Source organism: Neolamprologus brichardi, chromosome 4 (assembly GCF_056152115.1).
Source record: "Neolamprologus brichardi isolate AB-2024 chromosome 4, ASM5615211v1, whole genome shotgun sequence".
Taxonomy (NCBI): domain Eukaryota; kingdom Metazoa; phylum Chordata; class Actinopteri; order Cichliformes; family Cichlidae; genus Neolamprologus; species Neolamprologus brichardi.
In genome coordinates, this window is record NC_142107.1 from 3,294,620 (window position 1) to 3,306,174 (window position 11,555).

General features: G+C 43.2%; 1 protein-coding gene across 3 annotated transcripts; it reads left to right on the forward strand.

Annotated features, from left to right (window-relative positions):
- Positions 1–465: 465 nt before the first annotated feature.
- On the forward strand, positions 466–11,194 carry cdc42ep1b (CDC42 effector protein (Rho GTPase binding) 1b). 3 transcript variants are annotated; one of them, XM_035910794.2, is made up of 5 exons: positions 466–630; positions 1,277–1,436; positions 5,041–5,556; positions 6,546–7,100; positions 10,002–11,194. In XM_035910794.2, the coding sequence occupies exons 4-5, from the start codon at positions 6,647–6,649 to the stop codon at positions 10,631–10,633; spliced, it is 1,086 nt and encodes a 361-aa protein (XP_035766687.1). In that variant the 5' UTR covers positions 466–630; positions 1,277–1,436; positions 5,041–5,556; positions 6,546–6,646; the 3' UTR covers positions 10,634–11,194. The 3 variants fall into 3 exon arrangements, with proteins under 3 accessions (XP_035766687.1, XP_035766686.1, XP_087695741.1); XM_035910793.2 differs by lacking the exon at positions 1,277–1,436; XM_087839615.1 differs by lacking the exons at positions 466–630; positions 1,277–1,436 and having other exon boundaries at positions 4,116–5,556.
- Positions 11,195–11,555: the final 361 nt, after the last annotated feature.

Here is an 11,555-nt window from a genome sequence, read left to right on the forward strand (position 1 = left end):
CAGGAAGTAAATGCACATTAAAAAAAATAAAATAAACAAGAGCAAAACTTCTAGACTTGTGCTCATATTTATAAGTATAACCTCACAGTGGCTGGACAGTGTGGGAACGGCCACTATAGTTTCTTATTAAAGCCTCCAGCCCTCCATGAGGCTCACATCTGCCTCCTTTGATGACCTCAGATCACTGTGTCAGCTATTTCTGCTGTTTGAGTCGTTCTGCTTTATCACAAGCCTGATGAACAGATCTGCACGTTGTTCACACTCTTTCTTCTTTTCATTCCTCTTATGTTGAGTTAATGTTGATCCTTCTCGGTCAGGTTTTAGCTTTGCATTGCTTTACCTATAACATGCATGCATAAGGCAGGGTTTCACACTTCCGAGGTCCTCCTACCACCTCCACCCACACCCTTCTTTCTCTCTCTCCTCTTCCTCCCCATCCCCTTCCAGTTCACTTGTCAGCAGCAGCAGCAGCAGCACGGATCCGCTACGCTGCTGCGGTGCACTGATGTCCCAGCAGAAACTTACGGTGCACACCGCAAACCGAGCAGGATGAAAACGAAAATAGATGGTAACCTCGAATTTTTTAAGAAACCGCCCTCTGCGTTTTTTTTTCTCCTTCTTTTCTCTAAGGTAAGATTAATCGAGGGAGTTTGTTAATGGCTTTGTGCATGTGGCTTGAAATTTACCGATAACTGCTAATGAGCCTGCGATAAGAACAGAAAAAGTTATAGCCGAGGTGCAGTTACGCGGTCTGAATAAAGCGTTCCTATGAATTTACGCTCCAGTGTGTGCGTTTTTAGGCGTGCATTCAGTATATGAGAAGAACAGCATGGAGCTGTTTCACTTTTGCGTCTTATTCAGTTGTAATAACCTGTTGCACGCCTTTGTTCCAATGACAGAGTCTGTTTGTCTCTGCAAAGTAACAAACAAACAAACAAAAAGCGCTATCCAAGCTTCACACGGTTCATTTTTTGCAGGTGTATCAATCCAAATGCAGCATTATTGTTCAGTAAACGTCTCTCTGTATCCCCGAGCTTGTCCGTCACTTAATTTGAAGTGACTTTTTGCGTAACTTTTTCTGTACATCCTCTTTAACAGCGTCACTTCCCACAAACTCAGAGGTGGTTTGTGTTTTTAATCAAATTAAAACAGAAGTGACTGTAAAGCCAGTAACGTGCACTGCAGCCCCGCTCGTTTAGAAGTGAGGTGGTGAGATTTTGTTTGGTTTAAGCGTTTTAAATCAATTGGTTGGTGTTCTCCTCCAGCCGAGCCACAGAACAACTGTCCCAGATTTGTGCCAGGTCTCAGATCACTGGGCTGGCAGCCTGTCAGGGAGCGGGCGTCACTGTTAGAGAGGCTGCCCTTCAACCATCTAAACAACTGGAGTCCTTTCAGAGGCTTGGGCCTGTGTTAATTGCTGACCTCTCTTGAGGATGGTGAGTGAACGAGGACAATGAACTAAACGTGCTTTATGTGCTTAATAATTACTCCTTTAAACTGCCAGTTTAATATTTCATCAACTGCACCTTCTCATTGTGTTTGCTTGGTGGAAGTTTGGCAGATTTCATTATAGCCTTTGTCAGGCGATGCTCTCAAATAGAATCAGACGTGTTTGCACGTAACTGTTGCCGGGCCTCGTTTCCCCAGAGTTTTGTTGACCCAAGTCCCAAACATAAAAAAAGGAATTCACGAAACTAGTGACAGATGGCGAGTGTTAAACATGGCCACAGTGACTGATGTGTTTGCTTACCCTGCAGTTGTTTTGCAGTGCTTTCCTCACAGTATTTGTGCACTAAAAAATAAGTTAGTGAACCCGTCGGGGAGCTCTTAAGTGTTGTTATCTTCAGTGTTTCTGCACAAGTTTTGTTGACTCAAGAGAACATCAAGGTACGCGACAGAGGAAGGAAAAGAAAGGTCATATACAAGTAAGTGCTTCCATGTACGCACTGTGATATCAGTTGAATCAGCGTAAACCCAGATGTCACACCCCTCAGTCATCACTGACAGAGTCAAATCATGTATAGTGCTCTTGAATGTGTGCAGCACAGACACCCTCATGGCAGGCCGTGAAGTGCATTGCCACGTTGCAGCAGTCGATCCTTGTAAAGTGAGCGCATGCTGTATTTTTGAGCTGTGTGTAATGGTCAGGGTGCTCTGACCTCAACCACAGTTTGCTGGTGCAGTGCTCTAAGAGGACGACGGCCCTCCGGTCCAGGGGAGGAAGCAACTTCAGATCTGATCCACTCTGACTCAGCCCTGCATCTCCATATAAGTCTACATGCGACCATGTTTCACTGCCAGCCTCTCAGATGTCTCCAGAGCCCATTTTTGCAGTTTGTGGGTCTGTGGTACCAGATGTTTAACTAACACGGTAATTCCACTTGAAGCTGGGTGACTGACAGAGACAGGAAGCATGTTTGACAGTGTGTGTTTTTTGTGACATAGGGAAAGACAGAGACAAAGGACAGTGAGATTAATTAAAGTGAAAGCCTAAAATAGAAGCCGATGGGGACACACACTTAAAGATGGAGGTATAAATGTGCTTCTCATCAGCGTCCCCAGATCCTTTATTTGATGCCCATAATTGATGCCATCCGGTCTGCTCTCCCAGCTGCACGCTGTTCCCATTACACTTTTCAGACCTGCATGTTTGCCACTGTGTCTGCAATCAGCCTGGCCGCTCATGTGAAACAGGTTTGTTTACGGATGCCCGCTGGTTCAATTTAGGGATAATTAGCATGTTTAGCACATCTAAACGTCTTTCTGTGTGTTCCTAACAAGGCCAATTGTAGGATTGAAGTTTCCAAACTGAGTTTATGTGCCGGAATTACACTTCATTTTACATGGAGAGCTGAGCTGAATTACTGCTCACAAAGTCACAAGAGGGGAGAGGGAAGAATATTATATAAAAGTCTGTTATGTACCTAGAAGAATTTGGCAGCTAGAAGAGCTGGAGAAACATAATAGCTGCACCATGAGAAGCTGTGACTGATTAACACACTTAGTAGTAATAATTCAAGGAGACTTTGTCCCTGTGTTTGCTTTTCATTTGCGTCGATAGCCATTCATATGGTCCTTGTCAAACATCGCTAGGAACCTGAGTGAGTGCAGCACCGAGTTTGAGACCAGTTCTACCAGTGCTTCTTATATGTACGCAAAAAGTTGTTCCATGATGCCAGTGTTTATGCAGCGTTTACTCTAGAGCAGGGGTGTGCAATTAATTTTGCTAAACGGGCCTCATGTGGAACTGGGACTGTTGTGGATGGCTGCACCAAAAATGCTTACATAGAGATAAAATTAATAATAAGCAGAATATTGAGGCAGCTATGACTGTGAATTGGGGCTATGTAAATAAAATTGAATTGAATTGAGTTCATTGATGCAGCCCTCCACAACAGTCCCAGTTTCTAATGTGGTTAACTTGGAAAAGTTAACACTCTAACCCCGCCCTCGAGTGACTGCTAGCTGCTCCACTCTGTATGTAGTGGGAGGGGCACATAGTAACACAGGTGCACATTTGTTTTGTTATCTTTGCAGGGCATTCATTGACATTAAATAATTGCCAAGCTTCTTACTTCTAAATTTAACCATCAGAACAAATTGACAAATTAACTTAACCCCGACCTTGTTCTAAACCCAAACCCAAAACTTAGTCCGAATTCTCAAAAAGTCCTTTTCAATGGGTGTAAGAAGTGAGGACAGGCCATAAAGTTGTGTCTTTTGTTAAATGTCATTACTTTGCTCCCCACAAAGAAAGCTGGACATGTTTGGATCAGCAGTTTTTTAGAAAGCTGCAAACCATTCTGCCTGTTCTACACAACAACATGTTGAAGCCACAATCACACAGACACAAGCATTTACTGCAGCCAGTGAATCTTCCTAACTTTCCTGTTTTCAGAACTGAGGTCATGATTGCCTGCACGCGATGTGTTTATGGGACATCTGTAAATTTTAGCTCCAAAAACACAAGTTGCACTCTGCCTGAAAGGGTGCTCCACTCGTGCATAAAATAACAAAATGTAATACTAATATCTAGGAAATGGGAAATAGGGATAAAAATAAAAAGCTAGTCATATTTTTTATTTTAATTGAAGGAATTCAAAAGTTGGGGATTTAATCTAAAACTCCCAACAGCACAAAGCAGTTTCCAATCCAACTCTTTCCAAGGCTGGTGTTGTCATCTACACTGCATGTTTGCCTCTGAGGTTAATGGTTATCTGTCACTCACCTTCTTGTGCTGCACAGGCCCAAATCACTAAAGCTAAGTATTATTAAGCTGAGCTGAGAGATCAGAAGTGGTCAAATCCCCAGACTTTCCCTCTTCTTGTATGAATGGATATTGGCTATTTCTGCAAATATGTCTACTTTTTCCTCTGATTTCTTTCCTTTCTTCAGGTCAGTAAATGTTATCTGTTTCAAAATCTTTGCACTGGAACTCTATCAGTAAACAAAAATTAATAGAAAGCGATCTTAGCTCAGACCTATGCCCACCAAGCGTGGTGCCATCATCGTACTTAAGTTCTTAGATCACACTTCCAGATTGGCCTGGCAGCAGCCTCGGCTAGTAACTCCTGCAGCCTGTGCGGTTAATCCATCGCTGGCTGTGTTGTTGAAAGGTCTCGTGTTTGGAGATTACTAGTGCTCCTTTTGCCTCGGATTCATTCGTTCAGCAGGAAGGAAGACAGTCCCTGTCCAGGAAAAACAGAACCTGGGGACCTTCGGATGTTTTTGGAGAGTCATTTATTCAAAGAGCTGATTATTTCCCCACCTGTCAAGTCACTGCTTCAACATTAAACTAAATCAGATTCTAAACTAAAGTGTGTAAAGGGTAAGGAGGTGAGTCTAAGTACACACAGAAGACCTCTGTAAGCCCCCCGTCAGGTTTTATTTGTCAAGTTCGGTCACAGACTGCCCAGCAAATAATCCCAGCAGTGCAACATTTTAGAGCTCTGATGCATTTGTCTGCCTGAAAACTCCTTGTTTAGGGTTTGGTCTCGTGTGTAACTCTCATCTCTCTCCTTTTCTCTCCCTAATCTTTAGCTTGCCCCATGTGAACTGAATGAAAACCTACCTGGCAAACACTGAAGTCCTAAGTGGATTGAAGAAGGCTAGTGAGGGAGCCCGAGAGGGAGGGAAGACAGAAGGGATTAGCAGCTAATCCAGTGCACGGACAATCCTGAAGGAGCTTTATCGTTCTTCCAGAACGATGCAGACAAAACAGTTACTGGATTACACCGCTTTACTTTATTGCCCTTTCCAAGAGCGCATCGCCCTTCTTCTTTTGCTCTGATTGCTTTCGTTGGCTCTCAAAAGGTTTTACCTCTTGGGTGCACAGGGAACAGAGAACAGAGGACAAAGAAGCCGGGCGTCAAGGCCTGGGGACAGGATGTCCTGTGGACAGTGTGGTGCCACACATGGATAAATCTTTTCAGCGGTAGACTGTGCATGGCAGCGGACGCTCTGTTTTTTGTTTGCTCGGACACTAAGGAAGACAAGTGGAGAACAGCGCAGTGGATAAGACACTTAAGACCCTCTCAGAACAAACACTTAATGCCAGTAAGCAATATCGGAAATGCAGCGGTGTTAAATTTCAGCTGTATTTTTTGAGTCTTTACAGAAAGTACCTGAAAGCTTGTGAACCTCAAACAAGATAAAGCTCACTGACCAATAAAAGCAAAAGACTGACAATTTCCATTCAGTGATTCAGAATGCATGCATTTCATCACTGCTTGCCCCGTGTGCATGCAATGTTCATGAGTTGCTAAAGTGCGGTTAGAAACCACAGACGACCTGAGTAACACCTCAGGCACAAACTCAAGTGTTTGTCTCAAATTTAGGCTAATTTAGGCTATCAGTAATAGTGAGAAGAGAAAGTACGTCAAGTGAAGGGCTGTAGTAATATTTCTGTTATACCCTTTAATGTTTGCTGTTTTTTTTCTGTGGAAAAGCCTCATAAAAGGGAAATTAAGCACACCTTCATAAGACTTCCTGGTGACATGATTCTCTTAATGTGTGCAAGCAAAATTTAAGTTCTTCAAGAGTAAACAAAGGATTAAATTAAGTGAAAGCACTATAAAAACCAGCCTGGTTTATTGTTTTCAAACAGCTGTCTGACAGCTGAGTGTCCTTTCAGCTGTGAAGTGATTTTCTTTTCTTAATTTGCTGAATAACTACTCAGTCAGCCTTATACTCTCAGGCTGAGGTAACCGGAGGAAGCGTGGTTTGACGTTTATCTTTGTTATTTTGTCATCACCGAAATCTAAAGTTGCGCAGTAGAAGTACATTTGGTCATTTTGGACAAAAGCAGCGGTGAATGAGTGGAGACAGAGGGGGAAATCGACGGGGACGGCTCTACATTCATTTTGGCATCTTAGAGTGGAGATGTAAAAGGACGCCGGGGGCAGGCAGTGGATGAATAGCTGGCTGTGACTGTATTGAGAATTGATTATACACACATTCTCTGCTGACTGAACGACCACATATTTCTGTTCTCTCTCCTCGCTGTCCAGGCTTTTCATTTTTTCCTTCTTTTTTTTTTTTTACAGTGGACCCCAAACTGGATTTTAGACTTGACTGACGTGTAATCAGAGTCCAGGCGTTTCCATTCAAATTTTAAAGGGAAATTACGCAACTTTTCTTTGCCACTATGAGTCTTGGAAAGCTGCCAGGGATTAAAGGCCTTGTGTCTGGCTCTCAAGGGAAACGTCGCTTCAAGAGCGACCTCTCTGTGGACATGATCAGCCCACCACTGGGAGATTTCCGGCACACCATGCACGTCGGTCGTGGCGGGGATGTGTTTGGCGACACTTCCTTCCTCAGCAACTACGGAGGCATCAAGGAGCCAGGAAGTCCAGACTCAGCGAGCAGCTCCAAAACAACAGGATTCTTCACACGCACCTTTCGGCATGTGCGCAAGACTTCTGGTCCGCGGCCACGAGGGGGTTCTCGCGATTTGTCTTCCCCGCCGCCAGATATCTCACCTATCATCAAGAATGCGATCTCCTTGCCCCAGCTGAACATAGACTCACCCAATGGGTGCCTGCAGAGGGTGCCGTTCCCCAGCTCCATCAGCTCAACAGATGATTCCTTCTGCACATATGGTGAGATAATACAGATAATCACTTCCAGCATGGGACTGGACTTATGTAAAGCATCTTAGTGGTGAGATTATCTTCATTAAAAGTGAGCAGAGAAAATGTAGAGGCGGCGATCATACGCAAATATAACGGTTTATTAAGAAGGCAGCAGCGTGTTATCTGAAAGAGTGTCACACGAGCTACGGCGGCACAGATTAATCGACTTCGAGCACAGACTGCGTGCGCTCGTGTTGACAGTGGGACTGCACAGTTGGCTGAAAAGGTGAAAGGTCACAATACAAGCCATTAGAAGCACTATCCATTTACAAATTGCTTGTTCCTGTTACGTCAGATAAACCTGTGAGGTTGTGACAGAAGCTTATTTTGAAACTTATTTTCTGAAACCTCACAAATAAACCCAGCAAGATAACCAGAATTGTTACCTCTTATAATAATGAATATACTTTAGCCTTCAGCCCCTCCTTTATCTCACACACATTTTTGATCTTTTTAGTTTTTATTATCCAACAGAGGCTACAGAGGCTAGACTACATGTGTCAAACATGCCTACAAACATTGCCTTGACATTTGAAGGTTTTGAGCGATTAAATGCCAAAAGGCACAGTATTCATAAAATAACAGGTGGAAACAAAATCAAAAGTTAATACATCATAGAATTAAAGATCAAACGGAGCAGGGAAGCTTTAAAAGAGAGAACTCCAAAGAAAAAAGCTCCACAAAAGTTTGTGGTGGTCAGATGAGCAGGTGGTTTAAAGAGATCAACAGAGGGATCCCATGAGTATATAAAGGAGGGGAAGTGTGCAGAACATCAGAGAGAAAATAGGAATGGAGGTGCTATGTTATGGTGAGACTTTAAAGTAAGAAGCAGAATCTTAGACTGAGTGTGGTATTTTACAGGAAGTCGGTGAAGCTGTTAAAGGACTGGAATAATTTGTTCTGTGAAAGATGTTTTTGTATTGACACCAGCAGATGCATATTTTTAATCCTTTGAACTCTGTAGAGAAGTTTGTGTGGTCAGCCAGAGAGGATAGAACTACAAAAAACAACACAATATGTAACCAGAGCATGTTTTAGAGTAGCAGTGCTGTTAGCTGTGTGGATAGAGAATACCACATTTGTCCAGTCAGACGGACTGAATGTCCAAAAACTGCATCCTGTTGCTGAAATTGTAGTTATTATTTTTTTAAGACACATCAGCATCGTCTGTTTTTTGTTGTACTTGGTCTGACATTTGACATTTGACAGTCTTGATAAATGTGGAACTCGTGGTTTCTCCTCACCTCACATGGGACAAAGTTTTCTATTGTAGAATAAGAACGATTAGTATTGGCAGGAGGGGCACAAACCAAGGTGATTATATGAGTTTGACGTCATGATCTTCTAGTCTTTTAGAAGCTTTGCAATGCCACATTAACATCACAGCCAATTTGTGCTATTTTGTTGTTGAGATAGAAGTTCCTGCAAAAGGTATTTATATAGAAAGTTAAATGTGATGCCCAAAAATAACCAGGCAGCGAGCCAGTATCTAAGCCATGCTGTCATATTCAAGATGAACTATGCCAAATCTTCATTCAGCTTGTTCTTCAAATTCAAACTGTTACTATGATACAATTTCTCATTGTCGTCTGAGCTCACTCTCCAGCAGACTTGGACTATAAATTCAGAGGGTGAGGTTGCCCTTCTTTCAGCACCATTCCCACATTCCTCCAGGACAACCGGTAAACACGCCGGTTTCTGAATCGTTTGGAATCACCAAGGCAACCCCTGTACACAATTAGGCCCATAAACACACACACTTACACATACACACAGCTGGTTTGGAAGAAAGAGAAAGACTCCCAGGGCTTTTCCTGTCATCTCAGTGTGCGTGTGCCTCAGTGAACGCCATAAACACACCATTCATTATATCTGCTGAGCGTTCAGAGCTTATCGGGCAGCGGTCTGCAGTGTGGAGACTGGAAATCCCCTTTTGCTCTCCAGATTTATTACCCACTTCATAAGGAATGCACACAAAGTTGATGATGTAAGCCATCAGAGAGAGAGAGTCAGTGAGCTAAGGCACGAGCTTTTTCTTATCAGTCTTGAATTCGCCCTCTGTTGTCATTTGCAAATATAGTTTTTTCACTGATGCTCTGCAGTCTGGATTTTTTTCTTAAACATTATTTCTCAAAATTTTACACATATAATTTAAAACTAAATCAATCAAACATCACCAGCACTTCACTAACGTTGCTGGACTTTCATTATAAAACATTTAACACCCTTCACCGCTCTTGCATTTCTGCTGACTGACAGTTAACAGTAAGTGATGGTGACACTAATTCACAGTGTTTACGGCAGCGTGAGTTATTGTTGGTTAGGCACCGTGGAGCCTGACACTACCAGTGGGTTGTTACATGCTGCCCCCTCTGGTCAAGGAGCTAAACTGCAGAACATAACCTCCAGCTCACACTTAAGAATTAAAGCTTATTATTGTTTTTTTTAACATACAGGCATTGTTCTTTTTCTGATCGTGATATTCAGATTTTCAAACTGCAAAGACAATTGTTTTTGAAGTAACTCAAAAAGTGTAAAAAGCAGTGTGGATCTGTCCTCACCTCACATGTGCATACATGAAAAGCTGGAGGCAGGACCAGCAGCAGAAGACCAACAGACTGATCAGAGAGCAGATATGACACTGATCAGTATAATCAATATATGGCACTGCAGGGAGGAGCTGGAGGGGAGATGTGTTATAAAGCAGCTTGTAGTAATTGTAGGCAGATATAAGCAACTTAAGCAACATGTGGTCATTTCATGATCAGCTGAGGTTCAGCTTATGTTTGTTCTTGTTCGCAGATCAAAAAAAGGATTAGTTTGATTTGGTAATATAATTAATTCACATCTTTTTGTCTTTGTTTGCAGGTCTGCAGTCTGGGTTTGTCACTCTGCCGCGCCTCTCCCGCATCGACAGACAATTCCATGATGGAAACGCGCAGAAAGGCTCGGCACCAGACAGTGGCAGGCTAACACGTACGCGCTCGGACTCCCTCACTTCCTTCACTGTGGACCTCGGCCCTTCTCTCATGGCTGAGGTGTTGGGCTTGATTGACGACCCCAACCGCCTTCGGATATCCAATCACAGCCAAGAGGCAGGGGAGGAAGAGCAGGGTGAGGAGGGAGACGACAACAGCTCGCTAACAGAGACGCCCGTGCAGACCCCTCTAGTCACCTCACCCGACCTTTCCGTGTGCAGCGGGTCAATCGGGCAGGACACGAACAACAGGCGGTGCTCTGGTACTTCTGATTTGACAGAGGAGGAGGACAGGAAGTCTGTAAGGACACCGGATGCGTCCGCTCGGTCTCCTCATAGATCGGAGCCTGTCATGGAGGCAGAAAGGTTCCAGAAGGCTGCTGACGTGCTGTCCCGCCACTACGGCGGAGGATCCTTCACGAAGGGAGTGAGGAGGAGCAGTAGCGGTACAAACCAATCTATTTCCCAAAGCCGCGAAGCATCTCACGAATCAAGTGAAGAAGAGGAGGAGATAAAAGTATAGATGTCAAAACTCTGAAACTGTCCAGCGACCTGGGTTCACGAGGGAGGAACGTGTGACTTTCTGTTCCTCAACAGAAACATCCTTCATCCTTTACACATGCATATACATGGAAGTAACTGACCAGTACTCAGTCATGATGCCAGACCTCCCCCCTCTTCCTGGACAACACTGCTGTTGTGATATTAAACTGTCTTATTTATTTGTTGCTTTTCAGTATACAGACAAATAACACTATGTAGTCATGATGTTCTGAAGCAAATTAAAAGAACAATGAAGAGTTCGCAGGGCTGAGGTGTCAAAGGGAAGCTGGGATTTAAAGGAACAAAGTAGCTGCATTATGTTTCAATATTAACACATTACAGTCCCTGTAAATAAATTTAACAGAAGGGATTGTTTTGTTTTTATTTTGTTTTTTTACAGGTTCAATTCTAATACTAATCCAAAGTCTATATGATGACCTCCTGTAACAACTATAATACTCAGTAAACATGTATCAGTGTTAGACTCGATGTTGAATAAAGTGTGGGCTGGTGTAATAAAAGACTGATTTAAAACATGAAATATCTGCTTACGTTATCCATTAATGATGTAATCCCACTCCCACTATTAGTCTTTCCTCTGGATTTCCTTATCTTAATGTTTTACGTGGCTGATCCTGATACAATGCAGCTCGGTCTACTGTGATCCTGCCTCATGACTCCGATTGGCTCTGTGAACAGTCATGAGTCAGACTGTAAATCACTCTGACTCATGACCTACTTTGAGAGGGGATGGTCTGCACCACTACAGTGGCCGGAGTCAGCTTATTTACAAGTCCTGTTTAACTGTGATAAAGTGCTGCACAACGTCAGACATCTGTGATAACAAATAAGAAACTCTGAGAAGTGTTTCAGCTGTGCACCCTGCCTCATATACACTAAAG